Source organism: Pristis pectinata, chromosome 22 (genome assembly GCF_009764475.1).
Source record: "Pristis pectinata isolate sPriPec2 chromosome 22, sPriPec2.1.pri, whole genome shotgun sequence".
NCBI classification, from domain to species: domain Eukaryota; kingdom Metazoa; phylum Chordata; class Chondrichthyes; order Rhinopristiformes; family Pristidae; genus Pristis; species Pristis pectinata.
In genome coordinates, this window is record NC_067426.1 from 32,267,724 (window position 1) to 32,294,629 (window position 26,906).

Here is a 26,906-nt window from a genome sequence, read left to right on the forward strand (position 1 = left end):
GACCACTGCAGTCCTTATGGTGGAGGCGCTCCCACAGTGTTGTTGGGAAATATTTAGACCCAGTGACAATGAAGAATCCCAAGTCAGGTTGGTGTGTGGCTTGGATGGGAACCTGCAGGTTGTAGTGTTCCCATAAACCTGATGCCTTTGTCCTTCTTAGTGGTAGAGGTTGCAGTAACCTGGGCTGGCTGGTCTGGTTAAACTTATGTCCCCCAGAATGTTGATGGTGGAGGACTCATCAAGGGTAATGTCATTGAATGTCAAAGGTAGTTGGTGAGGTTCCCTCTTTTTGGGGATGGTCATTGCCTCTGTGGCAATGAGTGTTACGAATGAATTGTGCAAACATTAGCAAACATCCCCACTTCTAACTTTATGGAAGAAGGAAGATCATTGATGAAGCAGCAGCAGGTGATTGGGCCCAGGACACAGCCCAGAGGAAGTCTTGCCGTGAAGTCCTAGGGCTGGGCTGATTGACCTCCAACCACCTTCTTTTGTGGGAGATGTAACTCCAACCACTGGAGAGGTTGCCCTTTAAATCCTATTTACGGGGGCTTCTTGATGCCACAGTCGGTCAAATGCTCCGTTGGTGACAACAGCTGTCACTCTCATCTCACCTCTGGAATTCAGCTCAGGCCGATGTTTGGACCAGGGCTATGATGTGGTCTGGAGCTCAGTGGTCCTGGTTAAAGCCCAAAATGGGCATCAGTCAGTTGGGGTGAGCAAGGACCACTTGATGGCACTGTCAATGCCAGCTTCCAGCTCTGGTGATAATTGAGAGCAGACCGACTGGATGATGATTAACCAGACTGGATTTGTCTTACCTGTGAACAGGACAGTGCTGGGCAATTGTGTTCATTGTTGGATGGATGCCAGTGGTGTAAATATAGTGGAACAGTTCAGCTCAAGTCCCGCTGGTTCTGGAGACAAGTCTTCAGTACTACAGCTGGGATGTTGTCTGGTCTCGCAACCTTTGCTGTATCCAGTGCTCTCAGCTGTTTCTTAATGCCACGTGGAGTGAGTTAAGTTAGCCCATATTTCTCATACTTCCAGTTGACGGAGAAGGAAACCATCCATCCCATTTAGTCTGTGCCAGGTCTCAGAGCATCCTCGTCTATCCCTTTCCCCACTTACCTCCTTGTAATCTATTATACATGCCCATCAACTGCCCTCTGACTCTTCTACCACCCACCTACACGAGGGACAATATACAGTGGTTAATTAACCTCACTTGCGAGATGAGTGGGAATTAAATATCCAAGGGTATCAGGTAATACAGAAGGAAAGGCAGTAAGATAAGGGAGATGGGGTAGTGCTCTTAATGAAGAATAAGATCAGGGCGATAGTAAGTGACGATATAAGATCTAAGGAGCAGAATGTTGAGTCCATCTGGGTAGAGATTAGGAATAGTAAAGGGGAAAAAAATCACTGGTGGCCACCAAATAATAACATTACAATGAGACAGGGAATAAACCAAGAAATATTTGATGCATGTAAGAATGGAACGGCAGTTGTCATGGGGGACTTTAACTTCCACATAGATTGGGTGAATCAAGTTGGTCGAGGCAGTCTTGAGAAGGACTTCAGAGAATGCATCCGTGATAGCTTTCTTGAACAGAATGTTAGTGAACCTACAAGGGAAAACTCTATCTTACATATAGTCCTGTGCAATGAGACAGTAAAATTAACAATCTTGTAGTTAGGGATCCTCTTGGAAAGAGTGATCATAGTATGATTAAATTTCTCATACAAATGGAGGGTGTATTTAAAACCAGTGTATTATGCCTAAACAAGGGAGACTACAACAGGATGAAGGAGGAGTTGGCTAGTGTAGACTGGGAACACAGGTGATATGGTGGGACAGTTGAGGAACAGTGGAAGACCTTCAAAGAGATTTTTCACGACGCTCAACAGAAGTATATTCCAGTTAAAAGCAAGGACAGTAAGGGTGGGGAGAGCCAGCTGCGGATAACTAAGGAAATAAAAGACATCAAGCTGAAAGCTCATGCATACAAAGTCCCCAAGAGTAGTGGGAAACTGAAAGATTGGGAAAATTTTAAAAAGCAACAAAGAACCACTAAGCAAGCAATAAGGAAAGGGAAGATAGATTATGAAAGTACACTAGCACAAAATATAAAAACAGATAGTAAAAGTTTTTATAATTGTATAAAGCGCAAAAGGCTGGCTAAAGTGAATGTAGGTCCCTTGGAAGATGAGAAGGGGGAATTAATATTGGGTAATGTGGAAATGGCCGAGGCCTTGAATGGCTATTTTGTGCCAGTCTTCACGGTGGAGGACACATCTAATATGCCAAAGAGAGATGTTATGGATGTGATGGGAGGTGAGGAACTCTATACAATCACTGTCACTGAAGACGTAGTGATGAACAAACTAGTGGCCTAAAGGTAGATAAGTCCCCTGGTCCTGATGGGATGCATCCCAGGGTACTGAAAGAAATGGTAGAAGTTATAGTAGAGGCATTTGTGAGAATTTACCAAAATTCTCTGGACTCTGGGAAGGTCCTAGCAGATTGGAAGACAGCGAATGTCACGCCACTGTTTAAAAAAGGATGTAGGCAAAAGGTAGGTAACTATAGGCCAGTTAGCTTAACGTCCATACTCAGGAAAATGCTTGACCTTTCATTAAGGAAGAAATAGCGAGACATCCAGATAGACCTGGTTCCATCAGGCAGGTACAGAATGGATTCAGGAAGGGCAAGTCCTGTTTGACAAACTTACTGGAGTTCTTTGAGGATATAATGAGCACAGTGGATAGAGTGGAACAGATGGATGTTGTATACTTGGATTTCCAGAAGGCGTTCGATAAAGTGCCGCATAAAAAACATCCATAAGATAAGGATGCATGGAGTTGGGGGTAACATATCCTCATGGATAGAGGATTGGTTAACCAATGGAAGGCAGAGAGTTGGGATAAATGGGTGTTTCTCTGGTTGGCAATCAGTGGTGAGCGGGGTGCCACAGGGGTCGGTGCTGGGCCCGCAGATGTTCACCATATACATTAACGATTTGGAAGAGGGGACCAAGTGTAACGTATCTAAGTTTGCTGATGACACTAAGTTGAGTGGAAAAGCAAATTGTGCAGAGGATGTGGGGAGTACGCAGAGAGATATAGATAGGTTAAGTGAATGGGCAGATGGAGAACAATGTTGGTAAATGCGAGGTCATCCACTTTGGAAGGAAAAGTAGAAGATCAGATTATTATTTAAATGGTGAAAGATTGCAGCACGCTGTTGTGCAGAGGGACAGGGTGCTAGTGCATGAATCCCAAAAGGTTGGTTTACGGGTGCAACAGGTTATCAAGAAGGCAAATGGAATGTTGGCCTTCATTGCTGGAGGGATTGAATTTAAGAGCAGGGAGGTTATGCTGCAACTGTACAAGGTACTAGTGAGGCCGCACCTGGAGTACTGCGTGCAGTTCTGGTGTCCTTACTTGAGGAAAGATATACTGGCTTTGGAGGCAGTGCGGAGGAGGTTCACCAGGTTATTTCCGGAGATGAGGGGGTTAGCCTATGAGGAGAGATTGAGTCACCTGGGACTATACTAGCTGGAATTCAGAAGAACGAGAGGGGATCTTTTAGAAACATTTAAAACTATGAAAGGGATAGATAAGATAGAGGCAGGAAGGTTGTTTCCACTGGTAAGTGAGACTAGAACTAGGGGACATAGCCTCAAGATTTGGGGGAATAGATTTAGGATGGAGATGAGGAGAAACTGCTTTTCCCAGAGAGTAGTGAATCTGTGGAATTCTCTATCCAGGGAAGCAGTAGCGGCTACCTCATTAAATATATTTAAGACACAATTAGATAGATTTTTGCACTGTGGGGGAATTAAGGGTTATGGGGAAATGGCAGGTAGGTGGATCTGAGTCCACAGCCAGATCAGCCATGACCTTATTGAATGGCAGGACAGCTTCGATGGGCCAGATGGCCTCCTCCTGTTCCTATTTCTTATGTTCTTATGTATTTGTGCTGGTCCAGTCCACTTTCTGGTCAATGGTGACCCCTTATGCTTGTTTTGACATTCAACAAGATCTTGGCTTATCTTTTCCCTCAGTGCCACTTTCCTGTACTAACCTCACCAGCCAATAACCTATCATCCTCTCTGCCTTCAGCAACTGAGCCTCCATGAATTCAGAACACCACAGAAGCAAGGCATGACTAACTCCACCAGCTCCTAGGGGTCGGAACCTAGGTGAGTGGTAGCTCTTTCGTAAGACTGCGCCAGCAAGACTGGCAGCAGCAAATCAGGGCCATGACACGAGGCTGGGGGCAGCAGCAGAGAGCCCAGGAGGAAGGCCAGCTCTGGCCATCAGCAGCAGGACCCATCCTAGGGCAAGTTCCACCAGAAGGCCACAGGCTCAGCACACAGGAGACTCCACTGATGAGCCAGCAGTCCAAGGCTCAGGGGTCCAAAGAGACACGGCTAGCGGCAGCTCTGTCAATAATCCACAAAGGATCCACTGTGCCAATGGTCATCGCCAGGTTCAGCTCCGTCCAACAACAATGGGACCAAGATGCAGCAGTTCCACCCCTGGGTTGTGGGGTCAGGAATAGGCTGATCACAGAGCAAGATAATCAGAACCCTCAGCCAATGTTTCCAGAGAAGAAATTGTGGAATTGTATCCCAATTCTGAGTTGATTAGCTCAATCTGTAGTTACTTTTGGAAATCCACATTCTTAGACACACTATTGTTTTCAATAAATCAGAACAATCTGTGTAATGGTGCCACTGTTGAGGTGATGTGGAACCAGGCCTTCTGGAAGGTGTGAAGGAATTGACTGTGATCTATCACTGGGAGCACAGCATTGTGATTGGCCACACTGTGACTCTCTCAGGGACTGTAGTGGATCCCGCTGGCTGAGTCCAAGAGTGATCACACTCACACTAACTGCAGTGTGAAGGTCCATGCAGTGCTGCCTGTGACCCCTGCAGCAGATCAGGTCGAGCTTGTCTGCCTGGCACCAGTCCATGTAGTATCACTGCTGTGGAAAGGGCCTGAGTGGTGTTGACCTCAGCAAGTGAACCAAGAAAAATAAGCAGAATATTTTGAAAAACGTAAACTTCTGCTTTTGCACAAGTTGCGTGCATTTTGCCCAAGGGACGCAGGATCCCGTTGGGGGGTGGTCACGTTCCCTTGTCCCACAGCCGTACTCCACTACAAGCCAGCATTCCTCATTCTACCATCCTTCCTTCATTCAGCATGAATCCCACCCCCCCCCAATCAAATCACAAGGAGAAATGGGCTGGTGGTGATTAAACTGTGGCATCAGCAGCCCCCCACGTCCACTCTCCATCATCTCCCTTGCCACTGTCCCCGGTGCCAGCTCCCAACAACGTCAGCAGTTCCAGCTCCCTCTGCTTGGCAATAAGCTCATGCAACCAGGTCAGCAGATGCGCAAACTTTGCGTCCCCCACCCTCCCCCCAATTCCCCCCCACGCCACCCCTGCCCCACCAGCAGGAGTCTCTGCTGCCTGGTAAAGCCACTACATCTCAGCCAGCAGGGAGCCACATGTGTTTCTAACCCTGCACACTACACAGCAGACAAGCAGAGGGAGACACAGGGCTGTTAATTTTCATCAGGCTGCCACGTAAGGGATAGTGATCAAAGTGGTCTGTGGAGCAGAAGGCAGCGTGGGTTTCTGGCACGCTACCCAGCAGAATATTTCTTAAAGGGGCTGTCAGTTTGGAACTCTTTTTCAGCAGGCGAGATGCTGTAAAACACCAAAAATTACGCAACACTGCTCCATTAAATCACGGCAGCCTGCATATCTTTTTTTCCAAGGCAATTCCAAACCTCAAGTGGGAAAGTTAACAGCCCTGAAGGTGACTAGGGTGTGTAGGATCTAAAGGAGTTGGGGGGGTGGGGTGGAAAATGGGACAATGAAAGATTCCGTACTTCTGCTGGGGGAGTTCCAGAGCGTGGCTGAGGATTTGGAGAGCCTTTTGTTTAGGATGGAATCCACATGTTTGGGCAGATTGACAGCCGATAAAGAGCAGCCCTCTGGCCCTGGAAGAGAATGGAGAGACAGACAGAAAAGAAGAGAGATAAATACAGCTGAGGCTTCCTCCACTCACCAGCTCCAGGTGGACTTCAGCTGCTTGGAGGAGGAATGGGGTGGGTGGGAGGGCTTTGTGGAGTGGGGGGGGGGGTGGTGGGGGGGGGGGAGAATTTGGTGCCATTAATTCAAGGATATAACAGGCTAAGCAAATATTGTTTGAGCAATCAAAGCCCCCCCACCATTTGCCAACACAATCTCCACCAGCAGTCGCTTAAACCCCACCCCATCTCCCCAACCCCCAGTCAAATCTGGGACATTTAGTCAATCCCAGCTTCAGCCCAATTCAGCTCTGGACTTCTACCTTCCAATATAATGGCACTGTCTTCCTCTCAAAGAGGAATTGGAGTTTGAAAAGCTGAATGTGATTTGCTACCTAAAGAATCTTCAATAAAGTCTGAACAAAGTGTCATCGGGTCCTCTGTGGGTGTGAGATACAGAAACGTGCAGGAGGCTGGGCTTGTATCCGAGGGTGCACAATGCAAGTTTGGACACCACATCCTGGAAATTCAATTGCACGTGCCCCTTCACAATGACTGGAGGCAAGAACTACCTTCGCAGGAGTCTGGGGCTTGGTGCAGGTCAGTGCTATTTCAGCTCAGAACTTGCCTCTTGCTGTGGGTCTCAATCACCACAGCCCACACCTCGCCCCCACCACATTTCTGCCGTGGACCACCCCCTCCTCCCGTCACTCCAATCTGACTCTAGTACTCCTTATACAGGGGAGAGGCTGTCCACTGTGAGCGAGGCCCTGATCCCTACCCCCCAACCTTAACTGATGCCCCAGTAGTCCACACTTACCAGGGGGGCATCTTCCCCCAAGCCACCCCTCCCCCAGCAAATATGGCCCACAGCCCCTAACCTCTGCTCAATTCCCCGTTGTGGAAAGGCGTTTATGTGCGTTAGTCGGGGAAGAGCTGATGTGGAGAACGCAAGAAACGGCAGATACTGGAATCTGGAGCAAAGAAACAAGCTGCTGGATGAATTCGGTGGGTCAGGCAACATATATAAAGGCAAAGGGATTGTCAACGATTTGGGTCAAGGGGGTCTTGACTCAAAATGTCAACTATCCCTTTACCTCCACAGATGCTGCCTGACCCACTGAGTTGATCCAGCAGTTTGTTTTTTACTGAAGAGCTTGTGTGTTGCATCTGGCACCACGAGCCTAGGGCACAACAGAACGTTGCACCGGAGGGTCCTCACAGGTAATATGCAATGGCCCACAGCACTTCATCCACTTAACACAGAAAAATTTCCAGGCCAATGTTCTGCAACACTGCCCCACTCTACTATTACAATCATTTCATTCTCCCATAATTATAACCCTCAACACGACATCCAATCAAATATACACACAAAATTATTCTGTAGCTGTCAACATTTCTTGGACCAGTCTTCAAGCACTGTATCAAAGGTTCCTGTAGTCTTTCGTTTCACTTATTCTTCAAACTCTGACTTCATAAACCCAGTCCCAATAGAGCTTACAGTTGCCTCTCAGACACTCCACATGTTAAATATCTGGGTTGTTGTCTCTCTCAATTTTCTCTCCACAGCGAGTCTTCCCTCATGAACCCACAGCCCTCATTCCTAGAATAATCCTTTCTGTTTTTAGTTTCTGTTCTAAGCTTTCATAAGATCAATTAAACCATCTTCTCCAATGTCAGTTTTCTAAAATATTCCAAATACATCAGCAGCATCACAGACCCACAGAAATTTACAGCAGAGAAGGACATTTGGCCCATTATGCCCATTCTGGCCAAGAATGGACTTCAGGCTCTTACAGGCTCTGCAGTTACAGATCTTGAAGCGATCATCCCGGTACTTTCAGATGTGATGATTCCTCTTGCAGCTTATCCGCTGGGAGATCCATATCCTCGTCATTCACTGAGCGAAATTATTTTGTTCAACTCCCCTCCAATCCTTCTATTAATTAACTTAAATCTTTGCCCCTTAAGTTTCCCACCTCTTCACTGAGAGAACCAGGCCCTTTCCGACAGTGGAATGGATTACCCCCATTATTAATGTCCACCAATGGAACAAGGAACTCATTATACCCAGCACAGGTACATTACATTATGTCATACCACTAGTTTGACTCACATTGGATATAATCCTTATTTTGCTTTCTATCCTCTCCCCTCAACAAATCCAAGTTTACACTGGCCAAGAGGATGTGTGCCCAAGCCTCCACACCTATCAGTCTATAACCAGCCACAAGAAGATGGCTGAGAGCAGGTCTATCCTTAAGGTAGTGGGGCAGAGGAAGCAGGATAGGGCAGGGAGTCCAGCCGGGTCAGTATACACTTACATTTCATAATCCAGTGGCACCACAAACATTAGATCTTTTCCTACAGGCCTCCCTTTTGAGCTTCTGTTATATCTCCACACGTCAAGTGGGATGATGGCTAGTTAAGAACTCCCAAGGCATCTCCTGCATGTGGCTGCACAACCTGTTGCACTGCAGCCAGTGAGAGAATGGAACGAAAAAGCTGCAGAGTCCACACCTTCTGTGGTCAAAGCCAACGACAGGTTCAAGGATGTCACTGGAAGTGATAGGATCTTCAGCACAGCCTCATCCGGTACCAGAGCTCACCTGATTCATGGGGCAAAGGAACCTCAGCAAAGCAGGCATCATGTATTCATGGAGATACAAGAAATTCTGTAGATGCTGGAATCTGGAGCAATACACAAAAAACGCTGGAGGAACTCAGCAGGTCAGGCAGCAGCCATGAAGGGAAATAAACAGTCGACGTTTCAGGCCGAAACCCTGCACTCATGACCAAATGAGTGGGACCTCAGTATCCTTGACCTAAAACAAAAGCACCTGTTCCTCAAGGACTGACACAGGCAAACATTCTGTGGCTAACTTAATGCTACAATTTTAAAGTGGGGTTAGAAATAGAAATAGAAGATAACACACCTTGGAAACATGTTAACAAAGCACACGTAGTCTAGACCACAAACACATTTGCCTAAACGCGCACACACAAACCTTGCACAAAAGCAGTTTCACCTTGGGTAGAATGTCCAATTGATTACTTCTGAGTCAAATGGTGGCAATGGGAATCTGGTCACAAGCGCTTAGTAGGTGATTTACCTTAGCACACCTGGTGCTTGCCCAGCAATAGTCTCACACCTAATGATGTCACAAGTAACACAGTGCATTTCCTCCACTGCCAGCACAGGCTAGAGCTTATGGGGACGATCTACAAGCTTTGCTGCTCACTTATAGGAAAACACGTGCAGGGGTTAGGAACAACAGAACAATTAAGAGGTCTGCACTGTCATACCGATGTCCTGCACACTGCATCCGCCCAAATTTCCAATGGTCAGTGTTGGGAAATGATTCAGTGGCACTCCCTACACTGATTGGAGCCTCTGTGTAAATCACCTCTACCTTGCCTGCTGCGCTCACTGGCCCCTCAGTCACAGTCGCTTGGGGCCACTCACAACAAGAGGGTGGACTGGATCAGATCTATAACAAGAGAACACCATGGCCTCCTTCCCTCGCAGTTTCCCTCATCTCCATGGCAATCTGTTCTGCCATTGTACTGGTGCTCCCACAAGGAGAGTTCCCTATGCGCCAACTCACTACCCATCGGTGAACATGGAACCGTCGCAGCAGATACAAGCTACACAGGTGGCTCCCAATGGGAAGTGGACAGTGCCCATTTTAGTGAGTGATTTTGTGTGCAAAACATCGTAGCACTGGTTTTACTGGATTTTTACCCATTTCATAAACTTTTGGGCGATGCAAATGGATATACTTCACATCAAAAGAGGATAAGACTCAAAGTCTGGGTTCCTGGGCCTTATGAATACCAAGAGAGAATCCTAGGATTAAGTAAGTTCTAATTTACTGGTTACGGCTTGGCTGATTGTTCTAGTTACTATAATTTAGGAAGGACACAACACCCTTGGAGGAAGTGCCAAATGAATTTAGAAGCACGATAAGAGGAGCTTCAGTTACGTGAAGACAAGACTGTGGTTTCCCTTAAGAGCAGAGTTAAAGGGAGATTCAATGAAGGTGCTATGACGCATTTTGGTAGAATGAATAACAAGAAGCTGTTCTGATTGGTGGACCAGTGACCGGGGACACACACTTAGAATATTTGGACATAGAGCCAGAGGGGACATGACTAGAGTATCTTTATCGTGCATGTTGTTATCATCACAGTGAAAATGCAGGGAGTTTCCAGCCTGCTTTCTGCCGTTTTGTGTTGACTTCCACGAGGCAAAGTTTTAAATAAATGGAGCATGACATTGTTTATCACAGTCAGATGCTGGGAATTTCCTTGGACACCCTCCAGATCGACCACTGTAATTTCACTAAAGGATTGGCGGGATCCCCAGTTATGCATGTATGTCGGTTTCTGCTGATCTCCAGCTGAGTGGGAAGAAACTGAAGTTTACATCACAGAAAGAAACTATTCAACCGCTCACACAGGCCTGAAGGTTCACCGTCACTGAGAAGGTACAGTAGGGCATTGCTGCGGTGTTGGACAAGCCAAGTTAACAATTTTAGCGGCTCATAAAGAAGGCATTTAGTCTGTGAAGAAGACTGTGGGTTACCAACAGAAGGACTGCTTTTCACCGTACATAATGAACAACAAAACAGCAGATCACAGATAGAACATGGTCCCATAATCAGAAGGGTTGTGCAAATCTCTCTAGAACAACTGCAACTGGTCAAGGAATGAGTTGGACTGTCAGAAGGAGACAACGGTTCTGCAGGCACCCTGATCCTCAAGCACCCAGGAGGTAATGCAAAGGCCGAGGATGAACTGGCTTAAAATATCTTCAGCCAAAAGTACTGAGTGGATGAACCTACACAGCTTCCACCCAAAGTCTGCTTTTCACATCTGATGCCAGTTCCAAGCCAACTCTGTCGACATTGTGTCAGAGTGGCTGAGAGCAAAGGATCCAGTAAAGACATGGGCTCTGGCAACATCACAGGTGAGGAAGAACGCAGCAGACTGAGCTGCTCCCGTAGCTGAGCCGTGCCTATCCACCTACACCTAACAGTGTGGAAAATTGCTGAGGTATATCCTATTGGCAAAAAGGTAGGAAGTACCTTCCTCCCTACCACTGGTCCAAGAAAGATCTAACTTACATACGCCCCTCACCAGGTTTATCAGGAGACACAAGAGCACCGAGGGTCCATCAGAACACCAACATCTCCAGGTCACACATACTAATTTGGGTGCATGTTGTCAGTGTCAGTGACCAGCTCTACAAGGGACTGCAACAGCTCAAAGGAAGGCCAATTATCACCTTGTCTGGGCAATTAATGCAACCAAACACAAGAACAACTGTGATTGCGTCCGTGGCAGCTCTCAGAGAGAGAACTCTCCAGTTAGAGCCATACCGCACTCCTTTCCCACATCTTAAGAAGTTCTCCCTTTCAAATACTTAACAGCTTTTCTTTGAAATATGTCTATAGGTTCTACAGCCTTACTATTTCTGATCAGGAATTTAATGTCTAAAATCCTTCCCTTCTGATTAAAATAGATCTTCATCAATATTTCATCAAAAATATGGATTAACACTCCACTGCTGTTGAGCTTGGGAGCAGGGCTCCACAGTTCCTTCACCTTCACCAAGCTTTCGATAGAAGTAAATTCAGTCTTTGCAAGCAAGCTTTAAAATCTTGCTGAAGAATAATGAGGGAGGACAATCTGAGTCACTCACCTTACTGGGTCGCGGAGGAAGGAAAAGAGAAAGAGCTTTCAGTTAAAACGATGGTCAAAAGCTTTACATCTCCATTAAAGCAAATTCTAGCAATTAAATTCCTGCTGATAATTTTAGATAGAAGGTGTTGGGAGTACTTGGCAAGTGGATAGTTTTGATCGGTTGGCACCATTTGCATTTTATTTTTTAAACTGGATTTGAACTCTATCTGGAACAAAGGAAATGGAAGTTGTATTCTTTGTTGGTGGTACATGGGACTGTTCCAACTCCTGAGATAAGGCAAAGCGAGATGATAAAACACAGAGGGAGCTTTAGTCCACATCGAGGCTGTCTCCAGCCAACAGTTGTACTGGATAGAATGAGTTTGCATGCATTTGTGGCTAAGCAGATAGCATGTCCTTCAAACACCAACCCCAAACACCTTCACCTCAACAAGCTTTCTTGAAGCCTCCTCTAAACTGATCGTCCAGTCACCTCCCCTATCTCTGCTACTTCTGTAAAGTACCAGAAGATTATAACACGCTATGTAAATATTTACAATAATTATTGTCAAAGAGAATACAACAATGCTCTCCAATGCTGCACAATGTGAACTGGGCAACAGAACAAAAATAGGGACAATTTCCATTCCCAGCTCCTGATCTCTCTGCAATGGACAAGGAGAGCCACACAAGAACATCCACCCCATTGGTTGCTAGCAATTCACAGTCCTGACTATCAAACAGTGTACAGCAATTTCTATGTACAAACACACACACGTGCATGTACAGACTCACACTCAGAGACTCAAATCTACACCACCAAAAAGATTATATGTTTACACCTGAACCAGTTCTCAATACACACATTGGAATCCATGAGGGACTGGAACTTTTACCACCATAGTAGGAAAGGTTATTTTATATAACTAGTGAGCCATGAGTTAACCATGTAACACCCATGGACTTGTCTGGACTCCCGATTAAATGAACTCACTCTCTTTATGCACACTCAGACTACGCGAGAGGGCTCCAGCCCAGGACCACCTCTGCTGACGGATTTCGGCCCAGGTTTTCTTGGTTGACCTCTGCACCACTGCTTCGTAACGTTCCTGCAGAAACACAATTGGTGAGACAATTGATTTGAGGAGAGTGCCTGGGAACGGGGAGGGCTGCCAACTCTTGTCAAAGGTTAGGAAATGCACATCCATTCTTTCAAGAAAATAAAAACTATTGGCTTTGTTTCAATGAAGAAATTGTAACAATGAGTGACAAGACCTTCTACTTGTTCATCATGTCACATACCAGAGCTTCATTTGTGGCATGACTAGCAGCACTCTTACCCAAGTCAGAAATTCGAGATGCAAATTGCATTCTTGTGTCTGGAGCACAAAATCTTAGACAGATGCTCCAATGCGCTATTAATGGCTTGCTGCATTTTCAGAAGTGCCATCTTCATGCGGAGTTGTTAAGTTGACTTCCTGCCCAACCCCCTCCCCTCCCCTGACTATTTTCTATAGGGACTATTCCCTCTGCAAATCTCAGATTCACCTTAAACTCACCTGTTTTCTCACTTTTCTAGTTCTGACGAAAGGTTATCTATCTGAAGTATTAACCCGGTTTCTCTCTCCACAGATGCTGCCTGACCTGCTGAGTATCTCCAGCATTCTCGGTTTTTATTCCTGCCTGCTTGTTCAATTATCATAAATAACTTGCCCCAAAACCATTTGAATGAAGGAAAGTAAAATGATTTGGTTTTATCTCATTATATTCAAAATTATATTTTAATTGCACTATTCGCTTAGAAGCAATTAATCAAATTACACACAAATTGCAAACCTTGTTAATGAAGAGCAGCCATTTCTACTTAGGCTGACACAAAGGGCTCGGTAAGGCTGTAGTTTCTTCACATACTGGAGTCAGCGACTTGCTAATGGTCACTGCTGTATCTCTTAAAAGGAAGTTGATGAGGTAATTGTCTAGGGAGCATGACAAACCATGGTGACCCTCACCAAATTACAATCTGAATGTCAGTGGAGGCTGCAGTTTGAACACAGGCTTCAGCCTCTCCCAGGAGAGGAGCTGTACCTACAACTTCTGGCCTTCCAGACACAGCCAATCCTGCAGCAAAGCTGGAATGATACACACCTTATTTTTCTGAAGCTTTAATCGTTGCTGTTCCTCCAGTATGGCTCGTCGCTTCTCTATTTTCAGCCTTTGTTCCTCTAACCTCTTCCTCCGATCTTCCATCTGTTTCTCTCGAAGCAGCTTTGCCTTTTCTTCCCTTTCCAGCCATATTGATTTCTTAGTAGCTGGGAGATTAATTGCATAGATAGAGATGGAGGCAGATAGAGAGGTAGAGTGAGATAGGTAAAAGAGAGGGGAGACAGTGAAATAGAGGGAGGGGAACAGACATGAGTGAGATAGAGAGATTGAGATAGTTAAACAGAGAAAGATAGAGGGGGACAGAGAGATAATTGAGAGCAAGACAGGTAAACAGAGAGAGGCAGGTAGTTGAAAAGTGAAAGAGTGAGAGATACAGAGAGAGAGAGGAACAGAGAGAGTGTGTGAGGGAGACAGTGCGTGAGAGCCAAAGTGGATCAGAGGTGGACAGGGATAAAGATCGAGAGAGGGAGATGGAGAGAATGCAAAAACGGGGGCAGAAAAGAAAGAGGGGAAACAGGAAATGCACAATGAAGCGAGAAAGGGTAAACAAAGAAGCAAGGACGAGAGGAAGAAAACCAAAGTTAGATGGAGGATGGGAGGGAAGACATGACCATGGAAGAGAGAGGTGGAGAAGGAGGAAAGAGCAGAGGAAACGAGCAACAGAGGAAGAGGAGGGGCGAAGGAGGAAGGCACAGAGTGCGAGAGGAAAAGATGAAAATGAGAAACGTGAGCAACAAGGATTCATCATTTGAGAACCACATGAAACTGCCTAGATCACTTCCTTCCCTCCCGCTGACCGGTTTAGTTTGTGGGAATCCCAGATTACAGGGTGTGAGACACAGGAATTTGCAGCAAAGGAAGTGAAACCATCAATCACCCTTGCGTGGACTAAACTCATGGTTTCCTTAAAGGAACAGATGCCACCGGCTGGAAGTTGCAGGAGCCCTGCATAACGTCGTGAGAGGCACAGTAAACGGTAACGCAGTGACACACTCCACACCGCGCCAGTGCACCCAGAATGGTGGCGATGTGGTGAGCCAGTGACTGGTTTGTTTGTTGACCCACTGCATCATATGTTATGCAACCATGACCAAGCTTGGCAGATCTGTCACAAGCCCTGGGTGGGAACAATCCCGGAGCAGTAAAGGGACGTAAGCAAGTACTTCATTTACATTATAGGCTTCCCAGTTATACACAGCAGGGGTAGTTCCACGTTCTCTTGGGAGTAGCTGGTGACAAGCACCCCAGGACAATGAGGCCCATGTTCCTCTGCAAGGGACCGCGCACTCGTCCTTTCTGTGGAAATCGTGCCAGAGTCACGAGTGTCTGAGTTATATAAAATGATCCAGAAATTGTTGACTTCTGGCTTCATTCGGGGAAGAACAATTACAGAGCACTGAAAAGACCAGGGTTGCACGCCTGATTTACCAGGCACATGGAAGCCTACAGCACAGTGGATGCTGGAAGCCAGCCAAAGCTCTCAGGCCACATGACTGGAGACTTTTGCAGGGTACGGAACAACAGCATATTGACGGAGTCAAGATAAAGATCAGCTGTGATCTCATTCAATGATAGGACAGGTTTGAGAGGCTGAATGGACTACATGTGGACTCTTGCTCTGTATATCCCAGCACTTGTTTGATAGGTGGAAGGTGAAGGTGGCTTTGGGTGGCAGGGGGTGAGGGAGGCATGGGAAGAGAAGAACTGACGAAAATCATTGATTGGTGGAGGTGAGGAGTAGGCAACTATCGGCCCATTTACTGGGTCGGGGACTGGACTCTCCTTGGTGACAATCTCACTGGCAGCTTAGGGCTTAGAAAAAGGGAATGAACAAACGAGCATTTCTGAAGAACTTCCTAAGTAGTGAATTACTCCTGAAATATAGACACAGCTGCCAGCTGCTTGTAATGTGACACGGGTTCAAATCCTCGTCAACTGCAAAAAGTTATTTAGATTCTTGTCCCCATCCAATGCTTAAAGGATTCTTAGAATCAGCCACAGAAAGGAAACAACTTCATGATTCTAATAAGCATTCACAAATGGCTGACTAGTTTTAATCATCTGGGTAATTGACTGAGAGAATGTCTTTGATAATGAACTGGATGAGAGTTTCCCCTGAGGGGATGTGTCTCACTGAAGATATTTTGGTTCAGAGTGAGACTAACACAAATAAATCACTTGCTCAGCCTAGACGCTCCAATCCATTAAGCTATCCACCAGTCATTTTTTTCTCTCGATCTTCCAGTCCAGTGGTCCAATGCTCTTATCTTTCTCCTGCCTCACCATCCGATAGTTTGGTGTGGGACTAAGGAATGGCCATCTATTGGAAGTCCTATCTGTCCGGAGGAGGAATCAAAGATGGGCGCGCAACTGTCCCAGAGACCTGTCAACATTTGCCCTGTGACTATTATCATTACAATGGAGAATCTGGTTACTTGTTGTTTGACTTTGCTAACTCCTACATTCCCATGGGATTTGTAAGGTCTGCCTTAAAGGTTTGAAAAGACGTTAACTGACAGTGCAGCACTCACTCTGGTTTTGATACATTTGGACATGTGCACAGGTCTCAGGCAAGTATGTTCCCAGCATAGGCCGAGGGAGCAATCAACTCCTGCCCTTTCCAAGGACAATAGTGTATAACAAGCAGTGTCTACCTCGGTACAGAGCGCACTGCTGAGCAACAAACCTCCTTCTTACTCCAATCTAATTACATGCCCCACTTCGTTCCGTCACATCATCAACATTTTAAGGCCACTTCAATGACCGTCAAATCCCACCACACCACTTGAACAAGTCACCACTTAACCCTTAACAGACACTGGCCCCCTCACTCTACACCAGTAGTTAATAAAAACTTACTGCATTCCGATTCATGATTTTTTTTCCCTCAGTGCCAAACATGAGAGACAAATGTTTAATGAGTTATAACTCTGGGCTTAGGTACTGGCACGGTACTGTAGCAGTTAGCGTAATGCTATTACAGCGCCAGCGACCCGGGTACAATTCCCGCCGCTTACTGTAAGGAGTTTGTACGTTCTCCCAGTGTCTGCGTGGGTTTCCTCCGGGTGCTCCAGTTTCCTCCCACATTCCAAAGACATACGGGTTAGGAAGTTGTGGGCATGCTATGTTGGCGCCGGAAGCGTGGCGACACTTGCGGGCTGCCCCAGAACACTCTACGCAAAAGATGCACTTCACTGTGTGTTTCGATGTACAAGTGACCAATAAAGACATATCATCATCATCATCATCTTGTGGGCACTTCCAGCATGGATGTGATTCAGAGCTCCCTCTCTATTGTCATGTTTCATCAATACAGTGCTGTGCCTTGCTGAAGGTACCTTGTGAGTAGGAAGGAAAGAGCCCCTTATATAATGTGAAAGAGAACAGGCTGTGGGCTGGCTGCAAGCAAGATCCCAGACTGAATTTGGGGCGACAATGGTGTAGCCAGGAGAGCCACAGCCTCACAGGGCCAGAGATCCGGGTTCAATCCTGACTTCAGGGGCTGTCTGTGTGGAGTTTGCATGTTCTCCTTGTGACTGGGTGAGTTTCCTCTGGGTGCTCCGGTTTACTCCCACATCCCAAAGATGTATGGGTCAGCAAGTTAATTGGTCACTGTAAATTGCTCCTAGTGTGCAAGTGAGTGGTAGAATCTCAGGGGTGGGAGTTGATGGGCATGTGGGGAGAATAAAATATTGGGATTAATGTAGGGTTATTGTGAATGGGTGGTTGATAGTCAACATGGACTCACTGGGCCGAAGGGCCTGTCTCTGTGCTGAATCTCTCTATGAATTTTCAGTTAGTTCCCTCTTCTCCACGCCCTGACCCATTCGTCAATGCTTATCTAACCTACTAAAAGCTTCTTATTCTATGGTGCAATGTTGGAGGTGAGTTCTGTGCTTTGAGACAATGCCACTCACTCATTCCGCTGGATATGGGGTAGAGTAATCCATGTACCAGCAATAGGGCTCTGGCTTAAACTGGGGTTAAGAAAGTAAGAAGCTCTGTCCCCCATGATCAATGAAGAACTTTGAAAGGTTTACTCAACATCTACTAATGTAATCGTGGAATGAAGGGCCTGTCCTGTGCTTTACTGTTCTATGTTCTGTTCTAATAGCCTGCACAAAGCCCTTTGAAAGCTGTTTCATATTATGAAAATGTACTTTTTAATTAGTTCTTGTTGCCTAATGATGTCTTCAGCTTCATGTGGTGATGGAAATCAAGTAAAAAATTCATGAAGTGCAGCCTGCTGTCTACCAAGCTGATAAAATATTCACTAGTGATGAACTGTGCAAAGAAATTAGGAGCTGAATGTTAAGTTGTGTGGTAAGAAGTCAAAAGTTAATGTAGTCCTGCAACATTTCTTCAACCCAGAATTAAGTTTTAAGGCTGATAGCTGCTCTAGGGGTAAAACTAATTTCTTTCATCATTTCCTCAGCCTCGATCATACAGTCACCCCATCAACATCCTCACCACCTCGAAAATTAAATGGTTTCTATGATAGTTTTTTTTATATTTATTCTTTCTGGCATACCAACATTTATTACCTGTCCCTAATTAGTCCGAACCTTTTCCTCATGCACCATATATTTTTGCAAGGTAGAATTTATGATTCCTCTCCTCCTCGACCTCTCCCTTTCCCTGTAACTGTCTTCAGTGCATGGACCACCTACCACCATTTGACACTTTGAATTGAATTATACTCCTGTTGGGTTTAAACAGCAAAGTACCTGCTACTTCTATGCTGATCTGTCATTCTGGCCTTCAATATCCCGAGCTGCCCTGCAGCCACTTGCAACACGTTGACCCCACAGCTACTCCAAGCAGGTAGACCTGTTCCTGGAGCCAGCAGAAGCAATGGCTGAGCAACATTCAGCTTTGAAAGACATAGTACACGGGATCAAAAGAGGCTGCAGAGGGTTGTAGGCTCAGCCAGCTCCATCACAGACACAACCCTCCCCACCATCAAGGACATCTTCAAGAGGTGGTGCCTCAAGAAGGCAGCATCCATCATTAAGGACCCTCACCATCCGGGACATGCCCTCTTCTCATTACTACCATAGGGGAGGAGGTACAGGAGCCTGAAGACTCCTGTACCTCAATGTTCCTAAAACTCAATGTTTCAGGAACAGCTTCTTACCCTTCACCATCGAATTTCTGAATGGTCCATGAGCACCACCTCATTATTCCTTTCTTTTTTAGCACTTTATTTAGTTTTGTAATTTATAGATTTTATGCCTTTGCACTGTGCTGCTGCCACCGCAAAACATCAAATTTCACATCATATGTCGAATGTGATAATAAATTTGATTCTGCTGACTTTTCATTTGTGAGTGCAGCGGTCAGTACTGTTGGTGAGGCTCACACGATGCTCGGACTCCAAAGGTCTCCACCCACTGAACCTGGTGGGGTTGGAGGGATCGTTACTTTGAGCACTATTCATTGGATAACCTGATAGGCATCATCACCAGTCACCACATCTTTTAAATTAAACAATCACCATCATAATTCCTTTGATCTTTTACACTTGCTGATTTGAATTTTGCTTAAACAACATAATCTGATAATGAGGATGCCTACAGCACTATTTTGACACTGAAATAAATCCACATTATTTCCATATTTCCTTACAACATAAAAGGCCTTTGGGACCATTGAGATTATGTTGGCTCACAGACCAATTCCTTTCACCTACTAATTTTCCCCTGGAACACACTCTCCCCACATTCCCATCAACTTCCCCCAGGTTCTACCATTCACCTATACACTAGGGGTAAGTTATGGTGGCTGACTAACCGACCAACCCATATATCAATGGGACGTCAGAGGGATCCGGAGCACCCGAAGGAAACCCACATGGTCACAGGGACAATGTGCAAACTCCACACATAAAAATTAACCCATTCGAACTTATGACGGTCTCAACACTGAAACTCTGTCCTGTGAAATCTCAGGTTACTTCTGACAGATCAGAACAGTGTTCAGATTCCAATTCTTACCGAGAGTTTTTGCCCGTTCCTCCCTGCGCTGCCTCGCGAGACGCTGCCTCTCCTCCACCTTCAGAGCATCTGGAAGCAGAACAAGAGAGAGAAGAATTACAACAGTCCCATTGTGCCTAACACATTGGCAGGCAGCTCATGGGTGGGGGGTGGGGGGACGATTGGTTTGGATTGAGTGAGAAGAGTCAGAGCAAGAGAATGCTGGACAACAAAACACCAAAGGGCCAACTGCTTCACCTTCCACCACTCCATGAAAGACAGAAGATGAAGGTCGTTCCCACTTCTCACCACCCCCAGAGCTGGAGAGTTTGGGAACCACAGGTCCAAAGCCACCAATTTCCATTCAACCGTGCTACAGTTATCCCATTATGTCTGGCTGTATCCCAGATTATCGACCTCTGACAGTTGTGGATGTTCTGTCACTGAATATATTTAAAGCTGAGAAAGATGGATATTTAAGAACCTGGGACGTCAGTGGAAAAGACTACAGGAGCAATCACATTCTGATTTCGCATCATGCAAACCAGCCTCTCCTCCTTGAACTCTGTCTTTACCTCTCGTTGCCTTGGTGAAGCAGCCAGCATAATCAAAGACCACACCCACCCGGGACATTCTCTTTTCTCCCCTCTCCCATCAGGCAGAAGATACAGGAGCCTGAGGGCATGTACCACCAGGCTCAAGGACAGCTTCTATCCCACGGTGATAAGACCATTGAACGGTTCCCTTATACGATGAGATGGACTCTTGACCTCATAATCTACCTTTTTGACCTTACACCTTATTGTCTGCCTGCAATACACTTCCCTGTAGCTGTGACACTTTACTCTGTATTGTTTTCACCTTGTCTACCTCAATGCACTAATGAATTGACCTGTACGATCGGCATGCAAGACAAGTTTTTCACTGTACCTCGATACAAGTGACGATAATGAACCAATACCAATACCAAAGTTGACCAGGGTCAAGTGCCTGTGTAGCCGATTAATGCTTCTTTTTTTTATTTACTTTGACAAGGAAAGAGGCCACTCAGCCCCCAGATCCACGCTGGCTCTCAAGGGAACAATCCCATGAGTCTCATTTGCTCTCTCCTTATTTCATCACCTTCCCTTGGTTCTTGTACCTACAGTAAGATGTGATTTACAGTCACTAATTGATCTACTAGCACACCTTGGCATGAGGGTGAAAACCCACATTGTCACTAGAACGTCCAAGTTCCATACAAGCAGCACCCGAGGTCAGGATTGAACCAGAGTACCTGGCAATTTGTCGCATTGCCACTAACAGTGGCACCACTGTGCTGCTCTCTGTAGCACTTCCTTATATTTATAATAAACTCATTTGGAAAATATGATGACATTTCTTTTCCAAAATTCTTTCAAAAATAAATTAGACTGATGTGCAGAAAAAAAGAGCAGGAATGGGTGTGCAGGTGCTGAGCTGAGGTGGAATGAGAAGAGAACGGTGCGAGAATTAACACCACAACCAACTGGTTGGGCCAAACAACTTGTTTCCACGGTATTTATTCCTCCTCACTTGGATTAAATCAAAAACAAAAATCCATGGAACACTGCCTTGGAAGATGCCAAAAACCTGTAGCTGACATTTTTAATGTTTTTGAAGGAGAGAGAGATGTGCAAGGAATTGATAGTTGAGATCAGGGATGAAGATAGAATGGAATCCAATTAAAAGCAGTGGCCCCTACTGTCCACAGGCAAAACTGGATTGGGATACAAAGAGTGACTCTGGGATTTACACCATCTCGCCTACGGTTCAGACCCCACTTAAACCAGGACACAGATCACGTAGACAAGTTGGCTGAATTTAATTTGGCTCTAGATTCCAGGAAATACATCCCCTCCCCCCCTTCCAAAGAATTGCTTTCATAGATCGGAACTGGGCTAGGTATGGCAGGAAGAGCTTATTTAATACTCAGTCACGAAAATAACTCAAAAGATTTGTCTTTGAAAGCATGAGAGACAGAGGTTGTAAGTTCATTCTGTTACCTGAATCCATCGTGAAATACGTTTGGGATGGAATCCGCCAATGGCCATCCGCAAGGAATGGCCCTTTCTGTACTATTTAGTATTTCCTTACCAAGGGATGGAGATGGTCCTCTTCAGATCTCCCAAGGAATACAGATCCGACGAGGCAAACTCCTTCTCCCAGCCAACTGGCAACTTCAAGCTGTACCAAAATTCCCCAACTCACCCTCTAGCCTCCCTTCATTGCATTTAGAGATCTGACTTGGGCAACGAACCACTGTCAATGAAGACAGTGCATGTTTAAGTGTTGGATGGGGATGACACTCAGCCAGTGGACAGCGAGGGCTGTGTGGAAGATGCAGAGAGGATAAGACAGGCTAAGTAAATGGGCAAGGACATGGCAAATGGAATGGAATTTGGAAAGATGTCAAGTCATTCGCTTTGGCCAAAAGGATAGAAAGTTGAGTTTTTTGGTGAGAGGCGAGAGATTTAAAGGCATTGGTGTTTAGAGGTATGAGTGACCTTGAACCTGAATCACTGAAAGTGCACATGTAGGTACAGCATGGAATTACCAAACAAAGGGTATGTTGGCCTTTACTGCAAGGGAACAGAGACAACAGTAGAGAGATCATACTCTAACTATAAAGGCTCCTGATGAGGACGTACCTGGATGACTGCATACGGGTCTGGCCTTCCTACCCAAGGGGTTTTATACTTCTGTTAGGGGTGCAGTGAAGGTCCATCAGATTGATTTCCGGGATGGTAGGTTTGTTATTTCAAGAGAAATTCAGCAAACTGGCCTATGCTTTCTTGAATTTAGATGAGAAATGATCATTACAAAATTCTTCCAGGGATTGGCAGGGTAGATCAGGATTGATGCTTGTCTAAAACCAACGATTAGTCTCAAAGGAAGGAATCATTCAGGACAGAGCCAAGAAGAAGTTTATTCACCCGGAGACTAGTGTATCTTCAGAATTCTCTACTCTAGAGGGCTATGGAGCCTCAAGTCAGTGAGTATCTTCAAGGGAAGAGGCCAATATATTTTTGGATATTAAAGGAATCAAGGGATATGCTACTAGTGCTGGAAAGTGGCACTGAGATGAGAGATAAGCCATGATCTTACAGTCAGAACAGAAATGAGAGGCCGAATGGCACACTTCGGCTTCTATTTCTTATGTTCTTGTGCTCTGGAAATCCTGATTTGCACTGAACCAGGCAAGAACTTTTATACTGCGATTAGAAGATGATTGAAAGGCAGAGCCTGTTGCTCACCAGATGCATTAGAACACAAGGAAAACAAGCAGGACTGGCCCCTTCTTGCTGTTCAATAAAGTCATGCTGTATCTTTTACCTCAACGCCACTTCCCTGCACAAAACCATATCCTTTGATCGCTTGTTCATCAGTGACTGAGCCTTCACAACCTTCCAAGTGCAGAAGTTCAAAGATTCACCAACCTCAGGGTGAAGAAATCTCCTCTCATCTCTATCCTGAATCACTGATCATCTTAGTTAGAGCCAGTGACCCCTAGTACTGTACACCCCAACCAACAGGAGGATCAACTCCAGAGTTACCCTCTCAAGCCCCGTGAGAATTTTGCATCTTTCAATGAAATCTTTGATGGGAAGATTAAAAGGTGTAGCACACTGCCCACCAGGGGTATAAGAACTTTGGAAACAGGAGCAGGAGCAGTCTGACTAGCCTCATGATCAAAGGGCTCAAGGGAGCTTCCAATCGATGCCAAACAGATGGGACTGCCAAGTGCAGCTGGCAATGAGAAAGGTGCCTCTGCCTGGAGCACAGAGTAATGATATATTGAGATGAGAGTCAAAATAACTGTAATGGACTGACAGTGGTGTGAAGTGGTAGCTAAATAGTCACAAGAATGGCAGGGACCTTAGCTGGTAGAGAACTATAAGAGTACTCCAACCCACTACTACCAATCAACTTGATCTTTTTGGGCTCTGCAGTATCTCAGATCGTTAGTTACTCAGGGTCAAATACAAAGTGTATTGTTGACCAGGACACTGGGAGATCTCCCTGTTCCCCAAACAGTGTCAAACTGTCTACCTCACCAAGAGTTAGGGCCTCAGTTAAACAGCTCATTTAAAGAATGTGATGGCACTTCCAACAGTGCTGAGCTTGTACGCCAGAATCCGTAATGAGCTTTAAACCCAGGGCACTCTGATTCAGCAGTGAGCACAGTGCCAACCAGGGCATTGTCAATATAGTTACAACTCGTCTCTTGAAACTGTTCCACACCAGGCCTCAGGAGCTGAGTTTCACTGAGTGTATGCCGTGATTCAGCGGTAACTTTCGAGCTGCAAAGGTTATATGTTCAAATTCTACGCCAGAGACTTTGGTGCAAAAATCTAGGTTCACGCGCTTGTGTTGTACAGAGGGAGTGCTGCACAACTGTACGGGACATCATTCAGCTAAAATGTTAAAGTGAGGTGGGTCTAAAACATCCCATGACATTATTTGAGAAGGGCAGTCCCTTTGGTGTCTCAGCCAATATTTACCTTTCAACCCAGATTATTAAAGAGACAGATGATCTAATAATTATCTGTTGCTGTTTATGGGAAATTGCTTTGTACCAATAGATTATCACCTTTCCTACTATACAGTAGGCCTGCATTTTAAAGTCTTTATTTGTCGTGAAGTGCTTTGCATTGTCAGAGGCTGTTAAAGGTGCTGCATAAATTAGCATTCATCCTTCACTTGCTGCAGTTTCTCTATTTAAACTGCAGACGTACTGCAGTGATCCTGGATGGGAGGGGTAGTGGGGGCGGTGAGAGAGTGGGGCGGTTTGCATGCTGTTTAGGATTTATTGAATCAGAATCAGATTTTTTATCACTGACTTAAATGACGTGAAATTTGTTGTTTTGCAGCAGCAGCAAAAAACAAATTTGATGTTGAGATGATGTTTGGCACCATTGACAGAATGATGTTCAGGTGAGGATTCAAAGCATTGCAAAAATCCAACCCTCAATAGCAAGGATACAGCCAGTACCTCAGGCACTTCCATTTACCCGAGTACCTAATTGCCCAACGTATATAGAAGGGAAGAAATGCTAATTTTATAAATGCACCACTGCCTCTATGTGACAGAGAAGAACATGGGCTGATGCACTGGTGCTCAATGACCTTGAGACACACAGCACTGTCCTTGTCTCCCAGAAGCTGAGGCGAGTCTGTTCAAACTGGAACAGGAGGCTGATTCACAGAACGGATGGGAGAACTATCTTCAGAGCTTGTGCTTTCACATCAGCAACTCTTCGCACTTGCCCCCTGAGGATGAACGTTATTAAAAGTACTGAAGCTTTGTTATCTGGCCGGAGTTGACACAGGAGCACACTCCGCATCAAGCAGGCTGACTTGGCATCCATGTGGCCCCCTGTGTGAACCGTGGGCTGCCTGACAAAGCCATTAACTCATTCAGCACCAAGAACCTTGCTCCAGGCTAACGAGCGAGGAAGGCCACACTCTTGCCTCAGCTCATCCACCTCCCCTCACCCGTCGGGCCACAACAAGGTGGGAAGGGCGGGGGGAGGTGGATAAGCTGGCAATATATTGCAATGGCTTTCAGAGACCTTCCGAGGCTCAAAGATCCCTCTCGTAACTAAGGGATCCAATAATCTGCGTGAGGCAGCTTCTGAGACCAGCCTGTGTCTACACAGCCCTGGAGGTTTCTGAGGATCTCCCTCCCAACATTTCTGTAAAGTAGCACATGGCTCCCAGAGGTAGTTTTTCCCATCCCAATGACAAGCCTCCACCTACATCATAAGGGGATGAAAGATTTTAGAAAGGAGGTAAAGTTTATTTCAGAATCTACTCATCAGTAACTAAGTCTTTTATGATAAATCCCACACTCTGTCCTGCCTACTACCTGCAAGAATATGATGGCACTCTCCCTCCTTGCCCAGCATTCTCTTCATCATAGTGGCCACTGAGACCAGGATCAGGAATGGAGCCTCTCATTACCACTGCTGTTAGTCTCATTATTGTTACTGTTACCACTCCTGCTGCGAACACAAGTATTTCTACAGCTATCACTATTATTTCCACCAATCCTACAGCTACCCCTGCTGCTATAACTGACACAGAGGTAGCCATTCAGCCCATCGAGTCTAGGGCGGCTCTCAGAGCAATACCATTTCCCTGCAACACTAACTCCCCCTGACTCTCCTACCACCCACCTGCACAAGCAGTGATTTACAATGGCCAGTGAATCTCCCATCCCACATCTTTGGGATCTGGGAAGAAACCGGAGTACCTGGAGGAAACCCATGTGGCAACAGGGAAACTTCACACAGACAGCACCAGAGGACAGGATTGAACCTGGGTCTCTGGAGCTCTGAGGCACCAGCACCCTGCCACCTACGATTATTACTACTCCTATCACCTTATAAATCTACAGCACAGGCGTCCATTTGGCCCACTGTGTGTCTGATGGTCAGAGGTGAGCAACTGACATACATGGACTTTCACCTTGCAGAGTCGGGAGTTGGAGCGAGATTTGGAGCAGGAGCTTTGAACAGAGGCGAGTTTTCGGGTGCTTGTGAGTTTCACCTTGCAAGAGTCTACAAGACGCACATTTGCAAACTGTTGATCGTTGATTGGCTAATTAACAGCAGCAAATAAAAGGAAGGTAGCTATATGTGGAGTGGCCACTGTGTGAGTGGGCCAGTGTTAGAGTGGAGCACTTGAGGCTTTGGCTCACAAGGCTTTGGTAAGCAGAGGCTTAGATAAGTCTCCTTCTTTCTGAGTTTTCCTTTAGTGCCAGGCTAGAGTAGTAAGAATGGCTCCAGGGTCAGTGGTGTGTTCATCTTGTGAGATGTGGGAGTTCTGGGAGACATCCAATCTCCCTGATAGCTACATCTGCACAAGGTGCATCCAGCTGCAGCTCCTCACAGACTGTGTTAGGGAACTGGAGCTGCTGTTGGATGACCTTCGGCTCCTATGGGAGAACAAGGAGTTCATAGAAAAGAGCTACAGGGAGGCAGTCACTCCTAAGCTGC

At 45.8% G+C, this 26,906-nt stretch overlaps 1 protein-coding gene across 4 annotated transcripts in view; it reads right to left on the bottom strand.

Annotated features, from left to right (window-relative positions):
- Nucleotides 1–26,906, bottom strand: part of map7d1a (MAP7 domain containing 1a) — a 208,339-nt gene that overhangs the window by 45,147 nt on the left and 136,286 nt on the right. For 2 of the 4 annotated variants that reach the window (XM_052036587.1, XM_052036589.1), the window contains exons 3-6: nt 19,906–19,974; nt 13,892–14,055; nt 12,741–12,855; nt 5,915–6,025 (exon numbers count right to left, since the gene is read on the bottom strand). In XM_052036587.1, the coding sequence (XP_051892547.1) occupies nt 5,915–6,025; nt 12,741–12,855; nt 13,892–14,055; nt 19,906–19,974 (459 nt within the window). The remainder of the gene's footprint in view (nt 1–5,914; nt 6,026–12,740; nt 12,856–13,891; nt 14,056–19,905; nt 19,975–26,906) is intronic. The other 2 variants (XM_052036588.1, XM_052036590.1) reach the window with 1 other exon arrangement.